The sequence below is a fragment of the Diorhabda carinulata genome, chromosome 12 (assembly GCF_026250575.1).
Source record: "Diorhabda carinulata isolate Delta chromosome 12, icDioCari1.1, whole genome shotgun sequence".
In the NCBI taxonomy this organism is placed as follows: domain Eukaryota; kingdom Metazoa; phylum Arthropoda; class Insecta; order Coleoptera; family Chrysomelidae; genus Diorhabda; species Diorhabda carinulata.
This window is the reverse complement of record NC_079471.1, coordinates 6,326,573-6,354,427: the sequence shown is the minus strand read 5'-3', so window position 1 is coordinate 6,354,427 and position 27,855 is coordinate 6,326,573. Positions and strand designations below refer to the sequence as shown.

The following is a 27,855-nucleotide window of genomic DNA, read 5'->3' as shown; positions in this document are numbered from 1 at the left end:
TTGCTTGAACTCCTTGAAAATGTTTATTCAAATACGCTTACCCATGAATAATTCTTCGGTCAGTATATTACGACAAACGCGTTCTTTTGATATACTGATAACCAATTCTTTTTCTCTAAATTTAATCCGCCTATCGTCCAGTACCATTTGGTGCACTTTGTTGATGATATCGCTGATTTTTTGCCATCCCTCGTCGTCAGTCAAGTTAATACGACCATGTTTGCATTCAGCTGTCGAAAATTTTACGATAGTAAATCATCTTCGTACACAATGCCTAACTGCTCTTTCATTTGCCTAGGCTTATTGCAAAACGACTCAATTATGGAGTTGTTAAACAGAAACTATTGCCTGATATTTTATTGAGAAGTGCTAACATCTTCAGATTAAGATCGAAAACTATTCAGACAACACTCGTAGTTATTTTAATTTCCATTATCCTCATTTTCTTAATAAATATCACTTTGAACAAAAATAACTGCGTCTTTTAGAGTTATTATGAAACTTTGTTTCTTGTAGTGCCATATATTAGAAAACACTTGAACCAAAAGAATTATGAAGCTCTGCATTATATCAAATTAAGTTAATTATTTCATTACAGTATTAGGTTGTCAATAGGTTGACTGAGAATTAGTGAAAATTTGTGGTAAAAATGTATAGTATACGGATAAAATAAAATAAACTATCGCGGCGAATTCTGTATTTATTCATTTAGGTACATACGTATGAATTAAACTGATATAATGCACTATATACTGAATAAACAGATAAAAAAATAAACACCCTCGTATACATCATTCCTAATTGATAAGCCACACTCCCATAAGCACAGGCAATATGCTAAGGACAAAGGGCCAGCGGTTAACGCGGCCTAGTCCAAAAAATATTATAGCCCTAGTTTAGAGAGAGGGTGGTAGCGTCATCCCCTGGGAAAATTGCGGAAATATTATTGTTATTCATTGTTACTAGTTTGTTTGCCGACATATTCAAGTGCGGCAGATTACTGTCATTTTATGGGTTTAGTTCCGGAAAGAAGTTATCACGGGTTTTATTTTATTAGGGGAGATAGGATTTGGATAAAAAATCCTATTATGTTAACAGGTTATATGAGAACGGTGTATAGCTTATTACTACAGACATTTTATTTAAATGACGTTGTTGTTTTCCGGGCGCTAATGGAAAATAAAAACGAATTACAATATTTAAATTAAATAGTTTAATATGGTGACTAATATATTTGTAGCAGTAGCCAAATAAAAAAATAATAAAATATTCGATGAAAATCTGTCACAATTTGACGTTATAATTAAGATCCGGTTGAAATCTTTCAAAATATCAAAGATGGACGATATTTCAACGAAAGTTATTAGTTAGAGGTGGACGAATCGAATATAAAATAACGATACACTCAAAAAAATAAAAAATCGTAATCATTTGAGAGTTTTACGTATAAATACGAGGGTCGTTAGAAAGATTCACTGAAATTTCGAAGTAGGACGATATTTCAACGAAAATATTAATTAGAGGTGGACGAAACCGATAAAAATTGACGATACACTCAAAAAAATAGAAAAACTTAATCATTTGAGAGTTTTACGTTTAAATACGAGGGTAATAAGAAAAGTTTAAGATACAAATAAAATCCAAAAATAATTCCGTATAAAAAAATAATAAAATATTCGATGAAAATCTGTCACAATTTGACGTTATAATTAAGATCCGGTTGAAATCTTTCAAAATATCAAAGATGGACGATATTTCAACGAAAGTTATTAGTTAGAGGTGGACGAATCGAATATAAAATAACGATACACTCAAAAAAATAAAAAATCGTAATCATTTGAGAGTTTTACGTATAAATACGAGGGTCTATCTTCCAAGGGTGCTGAACTACGATTACAAACGAAATATTACCGAGAGCAACATTTGATTAGGAAAGAAACTAGAACATGTAATAATGTTTCTTCTATGATAGTGGTAGAAACATTAAAAGGAAAAGTCGCTGCAATAGATGTTCTGGTCTGTTATAAAGCGTACGTCTCGGTATTTTCGCATAATTCCGGGAGTTACGCGCATGTGTAGCACACATATGATTTTTGTCGAACCGAACTGCTACTGAAGTTCTACTGGTCATGCAAGTGCAAAATTTTATTATTTTTCTAACGTAACCTAACCTAACCACTTCTAAATGCAACAACAAAGGCAGCCAAAAGACTCTAAAGAATGTAATTCAACGCTTCACCACCTCGAAAGATGTTAAAAATTTAGTTCATGTAAACAGTGTGGCAGTGCAAGACACTGACTTAAAGGGCACTGTAATTCCAAGAATTTTGCGAAAATACCAGCTTTGACGAAGCGTAGAAAACAGCCAAGACCGCTTAACCTCACTTTTCAGCTTACTTATAGCCATTACCGAGAAGGATGTACCAAAGTCTATTGCGCAACGCATCATTATTAATTGCGTATGAATGGCGTTCCGCTACTCGAAAAGGCCGAGAAATTGTGGCAAACTTGCCACATGAACGGCTCGTCAGAACATAGCTATACGTGCGTCAGCGTGTACGTTACCGTAAAATTGCAGCCACATTGGGAAGTTTGCAAGCTTATTCTACTGCGGTATAGAGAGAAAGGAGAAAATTTATTGCACCGAATATTCACCAAAGACGAGACTTGGGTACACCACTGTATTTCAGAGAGTAAACGCGCGTCTATGGAGTGCAGGAAGAAAGACGAAGGCACGCCATTCGTTAATAAAGCCAATGTTACAATGTCAGCGGGAAAGGTGTTGTGTACCTTGTTTTGGGGCATGAGAGGAGTAATTGCGTTTGATTTTCTCATTGAACAATGAACTATAAACGTGTAGTATTATATTAACCTCTTAAAAAAACACGGTGAAACCCGTCTGCAAATCAAAACGACGTGATATTCCAATCCGCAGTGCGATATCGCTGCAAGACAACGCTTGACAGCATACAGCTTGGCTTTAAGTTGAGATATTTTCATATTTAGTAACTGCAAGTTTTATTTTCCATTACTACCGCAATGTTTGCAGCCATATGACCAATAATCAATCCTACCAAAATGAGCAGAATACACAGCAAAACAAACAGACATAACCTCACAGTTTTAAAACTCCCTCTACGCTATCTTTAGTTATTAGGTAAATTGCTGTTTGGAAATTGATCGAGCTATGGTGGTTATGAGTGGATTTCTAATACATCATAGAAATTGTATCGTTAATTTCAAATTAATCCGGTAAAGCTTCTAGATCTCTTTGTATCTAAAGATATTTGGTTTTTACTTTCGAACGTAAATTACATAAGGAACACAGCTTTGACTTAACTACATTAAAACAAAATATAAATGTTGGTGAATATACTAAATAATTTATTCTTGACACACTTATCTCAATTTCAAAAATGACAATTATCAGAAACACTGTCAATAATAGGTTATGTCATCGTGGGTGTGTCAATTTCAAAGCACACTTATGCCTGCCGGTGACAAATCTTTACATTCTGTGATTTTCGCCGACACGTGACTTATTCACGTGGCGTACACGAGAGGTCCCACTTACATGTGTCAAACATAGTTTGCCTGCTACAACCACCCATAAGCTACGACTGCCTATAATAGGGTATTTTTAACAGATGTGTATCGAGCGAAAAGGCTGGCGGAAACTGAAATTTATAATGATAGTTAATATCAATAATACAAGATATGTAACTTGTTTAATTGTTTATTATTGTTTATGCCTCTTTTTATCTACAGGGTATTTCTATTCATTTTGATATTGGAATACGAACCCTTACGGGGCCTAGTTGCTAAGATATGTGTTCTAAATTTTATATCAAAAATTTGCCATAAATCAAGAACGCCTTTAAATTTTTTTTTCAAATTTGGTGACCAATATGCTCCTTAATAAAGTAATATTTTGAAGAAAAACAAAACAAAAATTTAACCAGTGGCGCGCTAACAGGGTTAGTTGTCACTGCTGATTATTTTAAGTTAAAAAACTAATAACGTTATATGGAGCTAAAAGGAACGGAGTTGTAGAAATTTGCCTCTAAACAAAAGTCTGCAAGCACGTAAGTAAGTAATTTACAAATTAATTAATTATTCATTTAATTTCGAATGATGATTAAGCGTAGCTAGTTCAAAACAAATAAAAATTATTCATACTCAATTTCAAACAAAAATGTATTAGAATAATAACAAAATTGGAAATGAAAATCAAAATAATAATAGCACAAATTAAATTTAAACAGCACTGTATTAGAACAATAACACAATTGACAAAGTTACAGTAGTTGTTCAAACTGTTGGCCGCTTACTTCAATACACTCATTACACCGTTTTGTCATTGAAAAACGTGTCTTTGAGAATAAATTGTTCACATTCGATGATTGTTTCATACACAAACGACTTCATATATCCCCATATAAAAAAAATCGATTGAATTTAAGTCAGGTGATCTTAGAGGCCAACAATTGGGTCCACCCCGACCAATTCATTTTTCTTTAAAACGTCTGTTCAAGTTGAAACCACATGTGTTGTCTAATATTTAACGGTACATATTCCAACAATTCATCCAACATTTCTTCCTGAAACGGCGTATAAATTGCTCTATCTAATTTATTTGGTAAAATGTAAGGCCCGATTAAGTAATCTCCAACCTTACCCACCCACACTTTAACCGAATATTTATGCTGAAATCCCCTTTCACGAATAAAGTGCCGATTTTCTTCATCCCAAACATGACTATTTCCAAAGTTGAGAATTCCTTCTCTCGTAAATCTAACCTCGTCGGTATACAACACATATTTTGGAAAATTTCGATTTTCACGGCACTTTTGTAAATACCAAGTTGAAAATTCCATACGGAACCAGAAAATCTCTAGGTTTTAATGCTTGAACAATGGCCAATTTGTATGGATGTAACACGTTATTTTAAAAATTTCCATACAGTAGAATGGTCCACTCGTAAAGTGCGACCTACAGTTCGAGTACTTTCAAAAATATTATTTAATATTTCCTCTCCCAGATGCACAGTTCTTCTTGTACGTTACTTTCCAGCATTATTTATTTTAATTAACAAGTTTCCGGTTTCTTTCAGCCTTCTTTCAATACTTGAAAATGTAAAATGATGTGGAATTCGATGATTGCGAAATCTTTGTTGATATAAACGAGCTGCCATTCCACCATTTTTTTGAGCTTCCCCTTAAATCATCACAAAGTGTCACGAACTATCAAAAATATGCCACGTGTATACTAGATTATAATTTAGAAATATTGAGTAGTATTTAATTACCTGCAGACTTTTGTTTAGATGCAAATTTCTACAACACTACAACATCGTTTATTTAAGTTCCATAAAAGGTTAATAAGTTTTTCAACTAAAAATTTAACAATTTAAAACAAAATAAAAAAAAGAATTTGCTCCGGTGGTGTAAAAAATAAGGGGATAAAAGTGACTAACCCTGACAGTGCGCCACTGGTTACATTTTTCTAAAGTTTGTTTATATCAAAATAATACTTTATTAAGGAGCATATTGGTCACCAAATTTGAAAAAAAAATTTAAAGACGTTCTCGATTTATGGCAAATTTTTTATTTTGATTTAAAATTTTGAATGCCCTATATCTCAGCAACTAGGCCCCGTAAGGGCTCGTATTTCTATATCTAAATGAATGAAGTATTTTTTTAAGAGTATTTTCGTTATTATTATTATTTCTATTAATATAAATATTGATTGATTCATTAATAGCACTCCGGTCCTGTTATAATCCCATCCGCCTATTCAATTGTTTGGAAAGATAAGCCAACCAGATAGAAATTTCCATGATCTCTTTGTCATGGTGTATTTGCTAGATATGTTTGTTGGTTTATTCGAAGTACGTTTGTGTATTTAATTTTTAAGCTGTTTTATAAGATATTTTCCAGTTAGTAATTCAAAGCAGATGATTTCTAAATACTTATTTATCTTTCTCATGATACTGAGGGAAAATAAAATTTTAATTAAGACATAAACGGTTTACCAAACATATGTGGTTATAACATACAGTACGTTCATAAAATACCCACCGTAACATGATGATATTTCTGCTGAAAATGTTGAACAAAATAAAAAAAATTGTTGATTTGTTTTTTAACTGTTATCAGTATTCTAGTTCTGAGTTCGTCCGAATTATTGGGTTTTATTTGTGGGTTATTTCCGGAAAAATAATCTAAAGGCGATAAATCGGGAAATCTGGCATGGGCACGCTATTCTACCCCTTCTTCAAGTCCAACTTTATCTTGAAAAATTTCATGTCGGACAGCATCATTAAAATAAGGTAATGTACCATCCTTCCGAAACCAAATGGCATTGGAATTGTTAACAATGTAAAAATAAATTACTCGTTAACCTGGGGAGATCATATTACAAAGATTTACGGTGTTTTTCAAAAAAGATTAGCACACAATGTATCGTATCACCTAAGTCTTTATCAAATGGTTTGCATTCCTAATAATACGAGGTGTAGCAATTAAATTTCGGAATTTTTCGATAAATAACAAACACGTAAAGTTTTACTGAAAATTTTATTATCGACTTTCACAATAGTCTCCATACAAATCTACACAACTAAAGCATTCTTGACAATCGTTTATAATTTAGGACTACGATTAGAGCTTCTTTGTCTTTCTATATACCATCACGATAGGTTTCTTTAGAGTAATAGCAAGGATATCTAGGTTAAGTTAGTACGGAGAACCTCGATCTATATTGGTCGTGCTTTATGGTGTTTCTCCTTTAAGAATATCTAGAAAAGAATCATCAACATTGCCTTCAGTATGGATTTCTTCGCTACGTTAGATGTTTCTCACCGATTTATGCCTACAGCTGACTTTGTTTACAGATCTCAGGATCATAATAAAAATACTTAGGTCTCATCTCCAATAATTACCTGACTCAATCAGCTTCTCCATATTGTGTAACATTGTGCGGACGGTTTTTGGTTGGCATTCAACTCATCAAACAACGCACGAATGATTAGGCACCGGTTAGGAAGATTTGCGTACGCAAACGGTCGATTGAACCACGACTTGGTGCAGTGAAAATTATCGAAGAATGAGTCGAGTGTATGAAGACACCTTTATGAGTGATTGCATTTTTCGTTGGGGTCGAAAATTTAAAATAATCGAGCTGATGTTCATGATGAAGGGCGTCAAGGATACAAGCCTATAGATACAGACGATATTATTCAGCGAGTTGACCAAGCGATTAGGGAAACACGAAGCTTCACCATAAATGAATTATCGATTTAATTTTTGGAAGTTCAAAAAATTACTCTGTACTCTATCGTTACTGGACAGTTGCTCTCGCTGGATCCCAACGATGTTGACTGATACAAATCTCGCCAAATCGGTGTTTAGTTTGAGTTTTTTGACCTTTATAAAACTGGAGAAGTTTTTTTGAAATCCATTGTGTCAGGTGATTAGACACGCTCGAAATGAAACGACAATCACAATAATGGATGCATACAAATTCTCCAACGAGACCCACAAAATTCAAATGAAACTTTAACAGCCGTAAGATTATAGAAACTTATTCTTGGAACCAAACAGATGTGTTGCTTGTGGAGTTTATATAGCCTGGAACAACAATTAATGCAGATTCATATTATGAAACTTTGTGACGCTTACGGAGAGCAATTTAAAACAAACAAAATGACATGTTGACTTCTGGAATTGTTCTGATCTAATGCCCATCCCCACAGTGCTCTTGTAACCCAATGACATTTTAGAACACCTACCATACAATTCGAACATAGCTCCGAGTGCGCCAAAAAGAAAATTTTTGCTTATATCGTCATTAATTTTAAATTTAAGGCAAAAAATTATATAAGCATATTTGTAGGCAAAATAATTTGCAACAAATTATGTCTTTACGAATTTTTTCTACGACGCATAATTCCAGAGATATCGCGAATAAGGTGTTTGCACCCCTTTTTCCAAGATAGCGACCTGGGGACAAGGGTGGCGACGCCACAAACTTGAGGTTAACCTTCTATTGACCCCTCCCCACATATATTTCAATAAATAATAATAAAATTGCGTCCTCTAAAAAATGCAAAGCACATGTAACATTTCACTACAAGCAATTGGCCATTTTGATTGGCTGGCCACATTTGACCTTAGATATTTATGATCAGATTACAAAATAAATGACACTGAGGAAATTTATGAAATTTATTTGTCTATATAAAAGTTCATACAAATGAATACATAGTTAGATAGAAAAATCATGACAATATTTTCAAAATGATGAAGTGATGTTTATCAGAAAAAATGTAAGGTCACTTTACTAGACATTATTGATGAGAAACTGAATACAATAGTGTTGTACGATATTAAATATTATAATACATATAATATACAGTATGTACAAAATAAAACTAACCTAGAAATCATACAGTGTATTTATTTCCAAAAAGAAATTTGCAAAATGAGTTTTTTCATATTGTCAAAGTTCTTGCAAAAAATTTCATAATAATAATAACACGAGAAAAATAAACCGAAGTAATGGATTATTTTATTTTGATTTTAGAAACCCGTACTATATTAAAATATTTAACATTGGCATTGAAGTATATAATTATATAAAAAATATTTTGATATATTGATATATCAGTCTCGTAATATTTCGACGTAAGTAGCTGGGAAAATACCCACATTCCCATTGCATTCTCCCAACCACCATCCGTCTTCCTGTTGACGATAAACAGTAATTATTTCTCCAGCCTTCAATAATAATTCATCGTTCATGTTAGGCGTATAAGCATAAATTGCTTTGCATGTTGCAATAGGATGAACTGGGTTATCATCTTGGGCGCAGATATTATCTCCTGAACTACTGCATTGAGACGAAAATTCATCTGAAACCACAAGAGTAATTAACCTATAGGTCTCTTCAGATGCCTCTATAAATGATAATTGCCTGTCATAAACAAATATTTGTATTATTAGCCTTTTTACATGCATATAAAACAAATCATTTTCACTCTAAATCTACGTCCGGCTGAAAATGTTTGATACTCAAATGGTTTTGTAACAAAATTCCAAAGAAATAAGAATAAACTTTTGAATTTGTTTTTTGACGTTAGTTTAAAACTAAAAAATAATGAATATAGGCAATTATACAAACAAATGGAAGCAACACGTATTCGTGAAAGTTAACGATTTGTAATATACACATAAATTGTAATAAACTACTGTTTTCACAATAGAAAAATGAAAATAAATAATAGTAAAATTGGTGCAGTGATTATTATTACTCATAAGTAAACTAACTTATGTTGTACACTTGTATAATGATAAAAATATACTTAATAATGAATTTATTACTAATACAAGTAAGTATATCATGTACTATTTACGTAGGACGAATAGAAAGTGTCTCCTTTTTCATCGCCCTGACAACTGACATATTGTTGTGTCTAAAACACCCAATCCTGTGTCTAAAACACACCACACTACACTTATTATGGACAGTTCTTAATTAATTTCCATACCAAAAACTTACATGAAAATCTCTTAAAAATGCATAGCCTAAATATAGATTAAGACTATAATTACTACTTGACTGATTAGGGATTTTTATAGTTGTCCTGTCTCATGATGAAGTGTTTGAGTTTCTTATTTTTATAAATTTATTATAAGGCATTTTAAAAACACTTAAAAAGCCAACACTATAATTAGAAAACAAAAACACGAGCACAACACAACTATAATGAATCATTAAGAGAAACTGTACAATTGATATCGTCATTAAATTATCCAGGGCTCTGAACTTTAATTAGAAAATTGATTTAAAATTGAGTAATGTGTTTGAAAATAGGTGATTTGTGATTAAACCACTTCAATTGGAAAATGATCTGACGTAGCCCAAGAAATGGTGTGTACTGCTTGAAGGCTCAGAGTGCCTGTTCTTGTCTGAAGGATGAAAATTGGAAGTTTCTACGGAGCAAAAATATATGAATGGTTGCGAATATGACATATGGGTGGCGGACTACCCAAAAGGTTCAAACCTCAGGTGGAATTAGAATTCGAACACCACAATATCTACATCAATAGAGATAGTCACATATGTTTCAGATTTTCAGCTGTAATTCTGTGACATAGACGGGTTATTTTTTCCCTTGATTTGTTAAGACTTGCAATTCTTCTAAAGCCAAAAACATTTCGTATTCAGACATATAAAAATCTGTTGATTTTGATTTTCTTCGGAAAATAGTTTTTGACTTATTTTTTCGTTCGTTCGTAAACAATGTGAAGAATTAAAATATCTCATATTATGGTATTTTAACTTTAAAATTAATCAAAGAAAAAACAGAAAGAAATCAAAGGCAAATCCTGACTCACACAATCCCGTTTAATTGTGGAATTTACTCAAATACTTTATAGGTATATATACGAGATGCAATATTACCAAAATCAGAATCTGGTTGGTTTGAATTTCCATCTGCTGATCCTCTGACTAACCAATCGGGATCCTCTACGTCATTATTATGGGGATCTGAATTGTCTGATTGATTCGATTTCGTCGATTTTTGACTTACAGGACTTTTATCTTTGTCACACCATTCATCTCGTAACCATTGAGGAACCTAGAGTAATAATAATAATAATAATAATAATGAATATAAAAGTTTTGTTGTGTCATTTTGTTAAATCAACTAGTGAAATTCATACCTTTAGAACACTTTGTTGTAACCCTGATTTGTCTCTAGTTATGGTTATATAGGCAGCTAAAGGATGAGAAGACCGAGGTCTGCTATCCAATTCTGACAATGCATTATGAACTTTGTATTTCGCTCCTTCTAAATAAGTTAACATAGACTTCATCTGAAAACATATAAATGAAAAATATGGTACTACATCATATGAGTTGTTTTCGACTTACATGATACATTTTTTCTATTACAGTTTGTTGCGAATCTTCGGATCCAAAGGTTGGAGTCTGTTGGATAGCTTTCGATAAATTTTCCAGGCCAATTTTAGATTTACGTTCTCTTTCCATATCTTGTCTAATAAGCTGTAAGAGTTGAACTAAAGCCTGTAAAAATACTTTTTTCAAACAACTTCCTCTAGCGATCGTTACAAAAAGCGAAATGAAACAATTATAAAACATTTTATCAAGCATTGAATTGCGCTTCATAAGTTTATCAAAATCCGATAAGATGAAAAAAGTTATAACTATCTACTATTTTTTATATCACTACTAGGGATTTATTTCGAATTTATATCAACAATAACATTTATATTTTTGCGAAATTATCATGAACTGAGTCTTCTAGCGGTGGAATGGCAATAATTTACAGGAATTTACTTTTGTGCAAATTCTTAATATAAATTTTTCATCAAGTAGTTTGTTCAATAGTTTCTGAAGCTGTTGTGATAAATTACAATATTTTATACTCAAATAGAATTAATATTCTCAATAAGATTATTTACATCAATGACTCTTTTCAATAATTTAGTATTGTGTACTTATTTGATTATGATAAAATTTGATAACGAGATGTCCTCAACTTCAATTTCAATCTCAAAACTCAGTAAAGCACACGGTTTCAAGCTTGTGCAGATTGCAGGTACAAACTCACTTGTGAGATAAAAAAGAAACGTACATCGAACTGAGTTACGACGTCACAGGTGAGAATTATCTGAGTTTTGGTGTAAATGGAAAGCAGCTATTGTCATACAAATTAATTTCAGTTGATAAACGTTTACTAAAGTTCTGCAGCTTGTAACAAACCGTTCGGCTTGTTACGTTTTCCTTCAAATATTTTGAATATAACTTTGTTCAAATATTGTGGCACAGTAGTCACTTCGGATTTATTCGAGAAATTCAATAAAACCTCGAAATTTAATCGAAATCTTCCTCTACCTATCTACACTCCAAATAAAAGTAAATGTTAGTAAATTTGTGACGATTTTATTTTTTATATTCGCTGGTAAGTTTTTCTTTCATTTTTTATTGTGCTCACAAAAATTTCTATGGATTCCTTTTGTTTTAAGCGAATTTTGTATGACATTTTTCATATTCTATTTATTTTGGGAACAGTAGAATAGAACAAATTCCTGTTGGGTTATATTTTAAAAAAATATAACTTCAGTTTTTTATATGTTAGAGCATAAGCCCCTTTTGTTCAAATCTGTTCTATCTATTCGTTTCTTCTTCCAACTACAAACTCAACCTCAACTCTGGGAACCCAATTAATATATGAATAAATCTGAGTTTTTTCTTAATTTATACTGTTCAATATTTATTTTTGATTTAATTCACAAGGTATTTCCAGCTTTTCCGCCTTTCTTATTAATTATAACGTCGTTCGTTAGAAAGCTGGTGGCGTCCAATATAATATTGATTGTTCACCCCATCTGAGTTCCAGTTATTTATATACTGCAACTGGGTCCGAATACCACTTCCTGAGGAAGAGTCTTCTGCCACGGAAGTAAGGTTACAAACACACTTTACAATGTTTATAATTCCAAATTATTTCACTTAGTACTCAAATCCCAAACCACCTATCTAGGTGGAGTACGATTTAAACCGAAATATACCTATTTTTATCAAGTTATATTAGTGTTTATTTTTTTTCTTGGTATTACAGATAAACTCTACCACGAGTAGCTATAAAACTGTAAAACCCTTCCAAGGTGTTTTTGGTATGAATGTGAAAACCTCGGACCTTTTTAACTTGGAGCTGCATTATTAGATATTATATTAGTTGAGAAAAATAACATACTGAATAATGCAGGCATAAGTTGAAAAGCCCCATGAAGATTTCACTCCCAAACCAAAAGCATCTTAGAATGGTTCTGATAGTCAAAGACGACGGATAACCTTTGCCTTTGAGAAAAGACACACTGACAGCTCGACTGTAAAGTGTTTTATAGGATTGTTTATAAACATTTACCTAATGAATATTTAATCATTTCAAAGAAATAAATATAAGGGGCAGCAGTGATGTTTAATTTTGTAACAAATATTATCACATAGTTGCAACCAAACTATGGTGCTCTCTCAGTTTACATCTTGATAATCAATATTTACACCTTATTTTCTAAAATTCGGGTTTATTAAAGTTATTGAGATTCTTAATAACTCGCCTGTTTTCGCCTTTCACGGTTCATAGCTAATGTGATGTGTTCACAATAAAAATCAGGCAACAGTTGTTCTGAAACTTGCTGGGAGCTATGTCTCAGATTCTGGAAAGTGAGTAAATCTTTGGCAGGATCTGTCGAGTGTATTGGACCTTTCAACCTTTCAGATGCCTGAAATAAAATAATAAATAACTGTGCTGTGTAGTGATATTTAATGATTCTTATCGCATATCATCTGTATGGTATAGAAAATACAAATTTGGAATTTTCATAGTACCTCCAAAATATGACAAAGATATCATTCCATAATAAACCATGCGTGAAATTTTATTGTAAAAAGCGATTCTGATTTTCTCAAAAACGATGTTGCTTACGTTCAGTCCATTCAAGACTTTATGGATAGCTTTCAGAACTGAAAGTTTGTTCGAAATTGATTCTTAGTTGGTTAAATTTCAGTTAGTACCACTCCCTGAGCCCCTCTTAAATTTGATTTAATTTCATTCAACGTTCTAAATATTCGTTGTAATTTCACTTTGTGTCTAGGCAAAATTTATTTAGAGACCAAATTTAGTATGAAACTTGCTAATAGCAGAAAAGCTCCGATTTTAAAATAAAGATTAAGGTCACAAAATATATGAAAGTTTCCTTGTTCCTTGCATTCCTCCGATCATAATTATTTCCATAAAGGTAAATTACAATTAGTCCTTAATATTTTGAGAATTGAGATTGACGTTGTTAAAAAAAGAAGCAGAAGAAACAAAAGTACTGTGAGTTTTGTTAAAAATTCAGTTATGAGAATGAAACCATTACATACATAGATAATTTCATTAGAGCTATAGTGATGTGTATATACTTTCCACCTGTACCTGCTTTTGAGTGGAGAAATACAAATTTTTGATTGGATTTTCACTAATCTTCAAAATCAATATATCCAGTTGATTTAGGATTGAATATTGAAGGCACATAAATCCAAAGCATTAGGACTGCTTCTTTACCTCCAATTGAAACACCTTTATACTACCGTAATTCAAGCAAACTTAAATCGAAATTCACTCAAATGCCCGCAGAAACAACAGATACTGTTATTCATCTGTCTTCTATAAAACTTATAGAAGTTTAAGTTGAAATTTCTGGAACCGTTGGCGATATTCATACTAAATATACTGTTTACCCTACCACTACACCAACACTCACAATGGCACTGTTTAACGCGCGTTTCGATAACCAAATTATCGTCTTCAGAGACTGAAGTAAACTGTTTACAGTATTTGTTTGTCCACGTATATAGTCATCACAACACCACCTTTTAATGTGCTTATAGAACACAATCTGAATGAGAATTTCATGAATAGAAGGAACTTATTATCTCAATTTGTCAAATAAAAACAAATATAGAGCACTCAACCTTTAGAGAGAGAGAGAAATAGAGTCAAATGATAGACTGGACAACTTAAGAAACTTGAAAGTAACTTTTGGACTATTAAGAATGAATGGAAGAACAAGATTTGGAATAGGCGATTGACATGATTGGAAAAAAGTCAGTGATGAAAAGTTAGTGATAAGTTTTTTGATGCTCAGTATGTGTGAATTAATGGAATTGTTGGATGCATTTGAAAGCATTGACATTGCTAGATGTAAGAGTAGCTTAATTAGGGACAAAAGGCCAACTCCTTACAGCCCACTCTATAGTTTAGTAGTCAAGAAATGAATGTGAAGATTTGTGCCAAGGAGTTTTTCCCCGGTGGAATTAAATTTTGTCGGGAGAAGGTTTATTGGTAGTAAAATTGAGTATAAAATAGGTAAGTCATTAGATTTTAGTTTACCTTCAGTCTCTGAAGACGATAACTTGTTTATCGAAACGCGCGTCAGACAGTGTAATTGTGAGTGTTGGTGTAGTGGTGGTGTAAACAGTTTATTCAGTTCTGTGTCGATTTAGTTTGATTGCATTTCCTACCCTGTCCATGGAAATTGAGCTGATGAATTACCTTACCAGTTTACAGGGAAATCGCAAAAAAATCTTCAACGTTGACGAGAGTGAGTAATCATATAAGTAACGATCAAATTACAGGGAGAAACAGAGTAGCCTTTATAACATCGTTGGAATGATGTCTTTATGCAGTGTCTTTAGAGATATAAACCTACGAAAATTCGCAAATTTGTTTTTTTATTACATGAGAAAATATACAATAAATGTATTTTCCTGAAAAATTATTGTACATTATATAGCGTAATGAGTGAATACAGGTGAAAATAATATAAATAACCTACAAAAATATTTACCTCGATGAGTTTAGGTCCTAAATCATTAAGATGGTGTTGATATGATGTTAGAACAGATTTCAAATTGTTTAAACGTTCTTCTTCTAGTGACTGGAATGTACTTGCCCCTCGTAACACTGCTGATTCCCATTCAAGTCTGCAAAGCGAAACCAAAAATTTATTCATAAATCTCAAAAACGAACGATACATTGATACATTAGTGTACACGTAAGTTTCAATAAAAATATTCCATATTCACATACGATTATAGTCGAATTAGTTTCTCTTTTGATTACTAGCAGTACGATTTCGAACGATCATGTATAAAATATTAATCCGATACATTTTTTGTTAAAATATTAGATGTTACTTGATATGAACATTTAAATTGTAAACATGGATTTACTTGAGAGCAAATTACGAGTACAGATCAATAATTTCTTAATTTTTTAATAGAATACATATTTTTAGCACAAATCATGGATATGGCTGTTGACAGAAGCAGTGTGGCCTTTCCATTGATGAGGTGGAAAGTTTAAAATGTCACGGACTCATCCTCAAATAACTGCAAAATGAATATATAATGCTATTAATAACTATTCCTATCATAACTGTAAATATTTGAGCATAATTCCCATAGTAGTTAGTAAGGCAGAACAAATTGCAACAATTGCCGTAAATAAACTCATACCAAAATCATATTTAAAAAATATATATACAGAAGATAAAATGTCACATCCGATTTTTGTGTTTCAGATTATAGACCATGCAGATTTTTTACAATCTTCAATAAACGAATACGAGGTGTGGCCCATAAGTTCCAGAAATTCATCTTTACGCGAATATTTTGCATGTCTAAAAATCTTGATTGAAAAATTAAAAAATGGAAAGATATGGGTTTAAAGATGAATGAAGTAATAAAGTTGGGCAAAGCATTAAATTTATATTACAGTTAGTGTCGTGTTTGTGTTAATTCACCAACAAAAACAAATTCTACATATTATTTATGAGGATCTTTCTAATAATAATTGTCGGTACTTTCATAATCAGTGATACGTTTCCTAATATATATATATATATATATATATATATATATATATATATATATATATATATATATATATATATATATTTTAACTATTCTAAATATCATCTGTTTCTGATCTCTCAATAATTGTCGACATGATTTTAATGTGTGATAATTTCGAACAAAAAATTTACCTTGCTCTTTCAGCTCTCACGCAGAGTGAATAATATTCAACATCGGCTTTTTTCACAGCATTTTCAGCCTTTCGTTTCTTTCCTTCCAACTGAAATCAAAACGAAAGTGACATAAATGATCAAATCGCGTGTTAGTGTTAAAAAATAAAATTCTATATTTTCTTTATAATGATAAGTAGATAGACAGTCAAATACAAGTTCATTCAAATACAAATATAAATGGATTTTTATAACAGCGAATAAATATCTCATGTTTTGAGCTGTAAAACATTTGTATCCGTTTTGGATTTTCAGTATGCTACTACAGCTGCTTTAGTGAAATCGTGTTGACGGTATTTATCGTGAAACACAAATCTTGAACAACAAAGGATTACTCCACAAATTGAAAATGATTCTGTCAAGATAATATTCCCAAATCCTAAAGTCTTACTTGTCAGATAGATATTTCAGAGTAAAGCAAGACGAATCGTATTCTAATTCAAAAGAAACCAAGGCAGGAGTAACTCAGGGTAGAGTACTTGGTCCAGTGCTCTATATGTTGTACCCTGAACACCACACAATAGCTACTTTCGCTGACACGGTAGTTATGGCCGTGGGAGATAGCCACGAAGAAGCTGCTGAAAGTTACAAACATCCATTGACCAAATTAGCAGCTGGACCAAGAGATGGCGTATTAAGTTGAATGAAATTAAATCCATTCACACCAAATTTACGAATAAGGAAGATAGATGCTCTATCAGAATGAACCATTTTCATATTTCTTAAGTTAAAACAGCAAAATATAATGGTCGACGTGAGGCTCGCTGAAAAATCCATGTATTGGCTACTAGGACGAATTTCCAAGTTATCCACATACAACGAATTGCTTCTATACAAGCAATTATTGAGTCCTATTTGGAATTATGACATACAGCCCTGGTTTGTGCGAGTAAAAGAAAACATCAAAATCATTCAACAATTACAGAATCAGATATTAAGGAACATCATCGATACACCCTAGTACTACCGAAGCAGTGACACTCAAAGGGATCTTCAGACGGAGACTGTTAACCAAACCACAACAAACTTGCCAGTAGCCATGATCATCGGCTGCTTCATTATGTGATGTCGTGGCAATCCAGCTCCTAAACAAGACAGACATGACCAAAAGACTTAAGCCCTTCGATTTAGCGCAATAAATATTTAGTGAGAAATCATGGCATAGTGTAACACGCTGGTTTTAGTGTTATTAAAACATTACACTCTAAGATATTCTAGTGAGTAAGACCCTAGATTTAAGTTTTCTAATTTAGGTTAGAATCATTTTGCTCATTGATTTCTTTCTGACTTTCATATTGTAATATCAGTAGAGATTTCTCTCGGGAGGTGTTTATAAATAAAGTTTTGTTGCAAGTTGAAAAAATAATTCCAAAGAGGTTCATAAAATATTGAAATCCCTCATGGTGACGATATAGTAACTTTGAACACTATATGAGTGGTATGAGCGATTTAAAAATAGAAATGAGTCACTTAGGAACGAGGAATCTTTAGAACGTGCCTCAAAAAGTGAAAACAATGATTATTGTAGTTTTTAGAATTTGAAAATAGTGTTTCTATTTGCATGGACATGAAAGATGATCTTCAAAATCGTTACCTAATTATCAGTAAGAGCATCTCTCAATAAACGTTTCAATAAGACCTTGAAATACGATAGCATTCATACATTTTTAAACAAACAAAAGTTCATATTTCTAAGTATGCTTGCGACAAACGTTAATTCCTTCGTAACCCAACTATTTTTTGATAAAGCTTCTCAATTGATTATTGTTTTCATTGAAATAATTTCTGCGCTATATTTCAATGAATATATCAATTACCAACTCACCTTTGCATTTTCTTTGTCGGTGGAATGTTGTTTCATTTGGGGCAAATGGATCAGACTAGAACTTTTCGAAACCCTAAAAAATAAATATACATTTAATTTTTAAAAATAAGAATAAGATAAGATCCTAAATTAATACAAGAGGTTTGTGTATATTCTCACAGCTCCACGTTGGTGTTATTCCTTATCATACGTTGAGTGACATCATTCATAATACTCTTAATTTCTTAATGATTTGTCTTTTGTCTTGGTCCCATCTGTCGTTTAAAAACGGATAAAATCGTTTCGACCTACTTCTGCATTGATTTGACCTGATTAACAATTTGCGTAATTATATTAATCAATAAATCAATTACATCAAGAATATCAGAATTGAATAACACGTTCTTATTAAATCGATGTCTTTTAAGCGTCATTTTCAATATGATAAATAGCCAAAAGGCGAAAGGGGCTACTTAGGGAATGTAAAAGGATAACGAAGCTGTATGAGTCGCAACATAGTGATCTTGTAATCACATTCATGAGCAAATTCTTTGTGCTTAACATATTCACAACGAAAGTCATCATTTTCATTCCTTTGCTCAGAATAGACGTGTTTTTTTTTCTGGATTATCTGATTCATGAAATCTTGAAGAGCTACTGAAGATGCGTATGCTATACAGAGGTTTTGACGCAGAAATATGAAGATATGTTGTTAGGAAACATTCAATGTCAAAGACAAAATAAAACATTTGATCTGTCATACAATTCAAAATAACTCCCAATTCCATTTTCGTCTACGATTTATCAGTTAATTTGAACTAACTTGCTTTAGAAAACCCTAACGTAAAAGGAGTATTTTAAAAAAGTTTAAGCTTTAATTTCTGTAATCAAAATGAACAAACTGTTTATATTACCACTACACCAACACTCATAATTACGCTGTCTGACGCGCGTTTCGATAACCAAATTAACATCTCCAGAAACCGAAGGTGAACATTTTACTTTCAATATTAGATCAGCGTAAATTGTGAAGGTTTTTGTAGTGAATTTTGATACCGTATTATCCACTTACGTTTGTTTTCCATACTTTGTTGTATCCAGAACTGCCGCATCCTGTAATTTTTCATTATCTCTTGCACAAGCGTGACTGTGTTTCTTTCCTTTGGCTTCACTAGTTCTCCAATCAGACAAACATTTTGCTGCTTTATCTACTGAAGATTCCGATTGTTTTCGTATCCTTAAAGAATTTGAATTTTGTTAGATAAACAATTTGCAATCATATACTAGTCATAATACAAAGTACATGTTTTTTACGATTAAGTCTACATGATTTTTTTTACTATTATACTCACAAATATAAAGTAAGTCTAAGTATGTACCTCAACTCTATCTTTCTCTAGAAACTTCGAACTAATTTGTCTTAGAATGACAATGATTCTTCACCTAATAAGTTCGCGAAATGGAACTTTTTCGCACGCGACAACGAAGTTAGGACAAGGACACTTTTGTAAGTGTTTAGTACTAATTTTTTTTAATCTTTAATCGGTGTAGATCTGAGATAAAAGTCCATCAGGTTATATAATATGTTGTAGCTACAAAAAATGTTGAGCTTGTTACAAAAAACATTCCATTATCCAATATACTCTTTCTAAACTTCAATTCACTTGTTCTATGGCTGTACTCATTTATAGATTCCATCTTTGAGGAGAAAATATGCGAGGTATAAGCTTCAACGGCTGCTATTACCTCTTCATTCGATTGAAGTGTTTTCCAGCAAGAATTTTTTGAGTAAAGCCAGAAATCATAGCGAGCAAAATCTGCCGAATAGAGCGGATTTCGTACCAGTGTGTATTTCAGTTTTCTCTAACCTCCTCGATGGTGTTTTAGAGAAGGTGCATTATGTTTATTACAGAAGATTTTTTTCTTGTATAAATTAGATCAAGATTACAACAATACTTTATGTTTATTTTTATACCAGTGTGAAGGATATCTACATGGAACTCAACTCAACAAGTACCGGAATTGCATCATTCCTTAGTCTCTGTTTTGTAACAGTATCATGGTGATAGAACCAAGTATCATCTACAGTTATGAAAGGACGTTCAAAATTCTTTTCTTATTCTCTTTAAAGCTCCAAATATTGTTGATTTGCATATTATTGTGTTTTTTGAAAGCGGCACACATTTGACCCCAATATTTCTGTAACTTAAGACTTAATACTCACAATGTCAGAAGAGAAATAAATTTTCTTCGTTTAATGAGAACCTATATAATTCGATCGTTTGATCAACGACCTTGCATTTTGTATTTTTCCTATGTTTCCTGGCGTTGATGTTCTTTTTGGATGACCTTCACATAGATCATCTTCGGCACTCGGTAAAACACATTCTACTATTCGATGATTTAAAAATAAAGGGTCATTACACAATTTTCACAATCGTTCGTGTATTTGTTTTAATGTTACACTTCTCAAAATGAAGAAATTAAGTGCTGCAAGTTACTCAAGTTTTTAAATTGTAAAAAACATTGTAATCCGTCAAATTAGTCGTGACACAATCAGACTGTAGTTGTTGATAGTTGCTGTGAAATATAAAACAACATTTGCAACCTATTCCAAAAATAAATTATTGCGTCTTTACATTTCAAATAAAACCTACACTTAATTATTGTGGTAAATATCATATATTATTGCACAAATTCAAAATTTCAAAAATAGAGCGAGAAGTACCACAAGATCGGAGACAAAAAACTAATTATACCTACTGTTACGACTTCTAAATTTTATATGGAAGCTAAACCTGGCAACGCTGCGACCACGAGGGCCCAGAAGAGAGACAGCAAAACCCAGGGCATTCAAGATACACACCACAAGAGTTGCAGACGTAAAATTCATAAAATTCTGTTTAATGTATAATAATTCAATACCAATATATGAGATGCAAGGATAATATATGTAATTAAAGTTGTGCGTTTACGAAATACAATAGTGTATCATTATTATTATAATAAAAGAAGAAAAGAACAAACACCGACACCTAAACACCTACGTTCTTAATGATTATACCAGGTTGGAGTTTTTTGGAACCGTTGGTGATATTTATACTGAACAAACTGTTTACACTACCACTACACCAATGTAATTGTGAGTGTTGGTGTAGTTGTAGTGTTCAGTATTTAATAAATGTGTTAAAACCTAACCTATGTTGGGTTTCTGTAAGAGATTTCAAAGGTTTTGCAGTTTCTTCGAGAAGTGCAACTCCAAGTAATCGATGTGCTTCGGCGGTGGTTTCTAGTTCTAAAGCTACAGCTTTCCATGCTTCGTTTAATCCACCAACGCCCTCTCGGCATGCTCGAGAAAGTTTGGTGCTTAATTTCGATAAATGCTTAGCGTATTGAGTTTCGGCTTCGGCTCTATAAAAGAAAAATGGGTGTTACAACTTTTATATTTCATTAACTGTTTACCTTTTTATTATGACCTGGGTCAATTTTCCAAGAAAATATATTTTAGACGTTTTGGCATGATAATAACAATGGAATATGCTCGAAATAGATTAAAACCACACAAGAATTAAAAAATAAAAAGTATCAATGTAATAATCAACTGTAATGTTTGTTACGTAGAAATATTAATACTCTCAATTTCCGAAGATAAAAGTAGGTTAACAACAATTTAATTCATTACATTCAGTACTTTTATCATTTTCATAAATTACGAGCTATGGTCCGATTGAACAAATTACAAAAAACCACTTACCTTTCTTGTAAAATTTGAGACAACTCTTTGCAGAAATCGCCCCCTTGCTTAACGTATCTCCGTAAGTCTTCAAAACCATTCTGACCCTAAAAAAGAAAACATTGTATTATATTGACATCGATTCACTATCACTATTCCAATATAATTATTGTCGCCAGATTTAAATAATCTGGATTACTCAGAATTCATAAATATTTTATGACCTATTCAAATTCTTTACGTCATACGAAAGAACGCGAGTCCTCGACTTCACTCGCCTCGCGTCCCTATCGCTCGTTAGTTTTTTGAGTCATAGAGCATGACGACGTGGATATAGAATAAATCGAAATTGCGGATCCTGTCGCTTCTACTTACCAAAACTCGTGTTAAGGGCGCTTTACGAGAGTCTCGATCAGGTTGTATAATTAGAAGCTTGATAGGGTTACTATTAACTTTCACCTGAACGATTAATTGTACTCACACCTGCTGTTTTTTTCCGAGCCTTGTGATTCTGTATAGTGTGGGATTCAGCAAGTATAGTTGTTTCATCTTCTAAATCGTAGAATCTGCAAGAGTCTTCTCCCACTAGTTTGAATTTCCTGAGATGTTCATTCAGGTGATTGAAATTAGCAATGCAGCTTTGCTTTGGCTAATGCATTCTTCCGATCTCTTCTGGACGTAGTTTCCTAGCAGCGGCTTCGAATTCTATATCTAATTTATCAACAATTCCATTTCCTTCTTCTACAGTCAATTCTTTCCATTTGTACCCAATCTACTAAATCGCATTCTTTGTGCAACTCGCTATATATAACGAGGTGGGGTTCATAATAACCCCAATAACCGCTGAAAGACATGTTTTCTTTGCTCCTATTGTATATATAAATATATATGTATGTTGATCAGCCTTTGAATTTTGGAGAGGATGTCTCTCGTATTCAGTAGGATAGTTCTGTCTATCTAAGCAATAACTCCGCACGTGATGATAGGTCTTACGATGGTCACGGTTTTGCTCTTTATCTTGCAAGCTCACAGCTGGTCTTGATCTTTAAGACGAAGGAATACATCAACCTTAGGATACTTGGGTTGCAGCACCAATTTTTCCCTTTGAAGTTTCTGTACATCTTGCTTTATGTGTTCATTTCACAGGGATTTACTTTTGAGTATCATAAATGAATTTTTTTATACACCTTCACCGGTTTGCACAATATTAAAAATAATTCAGGCCTGTCTGCTTTAGAGATAGGATCCGAGTATAAGGAATAATTAAGTATTAATTACAACCATGCATATAACTTCAACTTGAGTCATACAACGACAAATAATCAAGTTAAATTATTGAAAATTGTAAAAGGTTTTTATAAATTTGTTTGATTAATATAAAATTAATATAAATACGCAAATTGTTAGTGTCAAGTATTTTGATAAAGCCGGCAACAGGTTGAAACGTAAAATTTTTACCTCTATTTAAATAAAGCCAATTTTAAATCAGAAGAAACATAATTTCTTTATATACTATAACTTAATTTTTCTGTTTTCGTCGGTATAACAAGTTGAATCTCAACAATTGTAGTATTATATTATAATTGTGTAATGTTTTTAACTTCTGTAGGGTGGAAATTTCTGAACCCATTGATGATATTCATATTGAACATGCTTATTACTGCTACTACTACACTAAAACTCAGAATTATACCGTCTGTTTCGATAGCCAAATTATTGTCTTCAGAAACCAGAGGTAAACTGTTCTCCATAGTGTGATTATTGTGTTGATTGTTTTCATGTTTTTAATGACTCTAGAATGTACATTAAAAACCGGTAGGCAGCTATTCTGATGGCTTAGGCTTATAAAAATCACGGAAAAGATTTTGAGAGAAGTTGCATCGAGAAAGTGCGACATTCTTGAGCGATTTCTGAAGTATTTACATGAAATCACCACTGTTAGAAAACAAGATTATAACTATCTATTCGCCACGGCTTTATACCAAGTGAAAGTTATTGTCTTCGATTATAGAATGGATTGAAATCAACAAATAAATTGATTTCCCTTAACAGTCAATAGATAAACTTTTTATTTTTTAAGAATATCGCCACAAATAAAAAACTAACTGAACAAGTAATTGTATATTATGTGACAATATACAATGCAACATGTATGGAATAATATTAATTTTAGCGTTATTATGAACTATGTGAAATAAAAACTGAAACAGGTCGATTTTTATTCTTAAATTGACATTTTACGGTATGAAAATATTATTCCAGCACCCCCTCTGAATTATAAACACCCTTTAGAAAATTTTAGTCCTCTAATTCGTTATCCTGAATTTTATATCAGCAATATTGTTTGGTCTATTAAAATATACTTTCAAATAGTCCCATAAGAAGTGATCGAGAGGAGCCAAATCGGGGGATCTATTCGGCCACTAGATCATTCCACGTCTTCCAATTCAGTTATTGGGTAAAACCTCGTTTAAATAATTGCACATTTTTCCACATAGTACATAATAACGCATTGTATAAAACAAAATTAGGTTTTTATTGTTTTTTTTTATTTCATAAACCTATGTTTACTAAGAAGCATAACCTTAGAGAACTGATAAACGTCTTTACAGCATTTTAGAGTGTTTTACAGCTAGTTCTATAGAAGCTGCGAATAAATTTATACAACAATAGACGTTTACAAAACGAAATTAACGGTATTTAAAGCATATATACATAGTTATAATACGTTTACATAAGATTTTTAAAACAAAAGAATATTGTGAGAACTATTTTAATAAAATGAAATAAATATTGCACCCAGCTATATATGTGAATCATCGTTAAATAAAATTTGTTTCTTTACACGTAATTCAAAAAACGATTTAGCTATGATTTGTTACAATAAAAACGAATATTTATTGAGCTTATCAACTGTGGAATTTTGATAATTTTTTTTTATTTAGAATTGAAAATAAGTTGAAGTTGTTGCGGTTGTAATTTTGAAAACGAAACAAATTTTCAGATAATGCAGAATTACCTTTTTGTTAGAAAAGTAATTTTTTATCTATTAGCATAATGACATGAAGAATGTACTTCAGCGAACTATAAAGGAGCGTCCACATCATGCCGATCGTCATGATTCGGTGCAGGCCGGATGGAAAAGCCGAATTAGTGTGGACGTGTCTTTCGGCCTGTCCGCTGGGCCGAAAGCCGAACCGAATCGTGCCGACTCCAAACCGAATTAGGTCGGTACGGATCACAGAAAGCCGAACCAACTCAGCACAAATTTTGCAGTGTGGACGTGCCGATCGGCTTCTGTTAACCAAAACTCAACGTTGCCTCATGGTATTTTTCATTCTTGAGTTTTTAAGTGTTTGGTACGTGATCGCTTACGATATTAAGTTTTGTGAATGCCATGGAATAGATAGAAGAAGAAACTGTAAAGCTTATAGAAATGTACCATGTCCGTCCGTCATTGTGTGACAGGTATAATCCCAACTATAAAAATTAAAACCGGAGACTAAACCACGAAGAACGGTGGATAATATCGAGCTAAGTTGCAACGAAGATGATAATAGTAGCAGCTGCAGCCAGAATCGCATCATCATCGCTGATCATTGTTTTGCACGAATCACGCAATTCACGCTCAATGCTCAAATGATTTTTCACAACTGCGCGGTTCGGCAACAATTCGGGACGTCTACACTATGTGGACGTCGTGCCGACCCGAATGGGCCGAACCGAACATTCCACTCGGCCGTTTCGGCATAATGTAAACGCTCCTTAACTGTGTGATTTCTCAAGGTTTTCAGTTCGGCATCTAATGTTTATAACATAAAAATATGAAAACTTGAAATATCCGTAGAGTAATTAATTAATTATCATTTTAATGTAATAAAGCGTGGGGTGTTTGATGTTTTTTGACGTAAATATTTTATTATGATAGATACTGATATAAGTAGTCATTATAAAATTATCTCAGGAAGCACCCCACGCTTTATCACATTGAAATTATATAATTTCCCTTATTTGGAGTGTTAAAACATTTATTTCCCGATTTTTTGTTTGGTTTGCTATTTTTGTTAACACAATCATCAGAATGATATCAAAAATTATTGAACTGTCATCAGTGCTTCTATTTGGTTCCATTTGTTTGATATTCCAAACATGTGAAGTAAAAGTAGGATACTGCTTTCTGACAATTTTTCCTTAATATGTTTGAATTCGGGCGACTGTGACGGCCAAATCATTACTTTCAGTACATTTTTCCTTTCCAATTCTTCCAAATACTCTGCGAAATGCTTGAGATTGTTATCATGCTGGAATATAAAGGCGCTGGCCGAATATTCTACATTTTTCCTTTAATATTTTTTTATTGCCTGCTTTCTCAAAATCCCTCCAATTTTTCCAGGTCTCCAGTCGCCTTTCCTCCAAATCATCACCGAGGCTCCACCGTGTTTTACAGTCGTGATTACACGTGAATCTGACATCCGTTCTTCATTTAATCTGCGCACTAAAACTTTTCTCTTAGACCGAAAAACTTCAAACTTCCACTAATCGATCCATAAAACTCTCTCCCGCTGTTCATTCGTTCAATTTTGATGTCCCACTGCAACCTAATAGTTTTATTTTCATATTTTCATATTTCAAAAACGCCAACTTCTCTCAATTTCCTTTTCACAGTAGAAATACTCAAAGCCCTGAACGATTTATATCCCCAAAGCTCCTGGTGCATATGTTTTCACGTGGTTTTCCACGGTACATTGAGGTATTTTTAATTCGGCAGTAATGGTACAGTTATTTTGACTGTACTAAGAAGACTTGAGATTAATAAACGAGTTCCAACCCATAGTTCCTTGGTTTTACCTATTTTTAAAACTTACAAGTCTGAATTTGCGAGAACAAAAACAATTCGTATAGAAACTTCACGAAAAGATGTCTTGGTCTAAAAATTATAAATCACGTCACGTTTTTGGATCTCACAGGACTAAATGGGACTGAACTACAATCATAAACACCGAAGAAATGATCCACAATCAAAGAATAATGAAGGAATCAGCGTCTAGTTGCAAGTTGCAATTTCATCAACATTCACATTTCACCGATTTTAGAAGATACATTAATTGACGATGTGGATAAAAGTCAAGAAAACTATCCGTTATGTCAACCAAACGAAATATTCGGATCCCAAACTGAAATATGTGTAAAAAGTATCGAAAGTATCCCAGTAGCTGTAATAAAATCAGCAGGAAGCGATCCAAATTTGACTCTTAGATCACAGCTTGCAGAGGACAATTTTTACCAAGTGCCTAGACCTCTTCAAGATTTTAACGAAGAAATAAAAGAGAATACTCCCAAATTGGCTTCATCGAATGATTCTAGCATAGATCACATTTCCGCTAGCCAGTTTTTTACAAACGTAGATGTCGAAAGCTAAAAAACTACGAATAATTCGGTAATAAAAAGTAAACTCTCTAAATTGAGAAAACCTGCTATTCTGAAGAAACATCGATGGAATTCATTACGAAACAAGTTTAATCATTTGATACAAGAACAAACTTCTAAACAACAAGTCGGTGCATTTTCAGAAAAAGAAACTAAAAATGAAGAACCGTAAAATCCGAATCAGCACTTGTTTTGAAATACAAAACAATATTTGGAACCTCGATTTT

General features: G+C 32.6%; 1 protein-coding gene across 3 annotated transcripts in view; it reads right to left on the bottom strand.

Moving 5' to 3' along the window:
- Positions 1-8,214: 8,214 nt before the first annotated feature.
- The window catches only part of LOC130900187 (uncharacterized), a 32,348-nt gene continuing 12,707 nt past the window's right edge, over positions 8,215-27,855 (bottom strand). For all 3 annotated transcript variants that reach the window (XM_057810636.1, XM_057810635.1, XM_057810634.1), the window contains exons 3-13: positions 22,223-22,308; positions 21,667-21,879; positions 19,541-19,705; positions 18,490-18,562; positions 16,626-16,714; positions 15,426-15,561; positions 13,152-13,316; positions 10,942-11,094; positions 10,731-10,883; positions 10,468-10,645; positions 8,215-8,914 (exon numbers count right to left, since the gene is read on the bottom strand). In XM_057810636.1, coding sequence (XP_057666619.1) covers positions 8,667-8,914; positions 10,468-10,645; positions 10,731-10,883; positions 10,942-11,094; positions 13,152-13,316; positions 15,426-15,561; positions 16,626-16,714; positions 18,490-18,562; positions 19,541-19,705; positions 21,667-21,879; positions 22,223-22,308 — 1,659 coding nt within the window. In that variant the 3' untranslated portion in view covers positions 8,215-8,666. The remainder of the gene's footprint in view (positions 8,915-10,467; positions 10,646-10,730; positions 10,884-10,941; positions 11,095-13,151; positions 13,317-15,425; positions 15,562-16,625; positions 16,715-18,489; positions 18,563-19,540; positions 19,706-21,666; positions 21,880-22,222; positions 22,309-27,855) is intronic.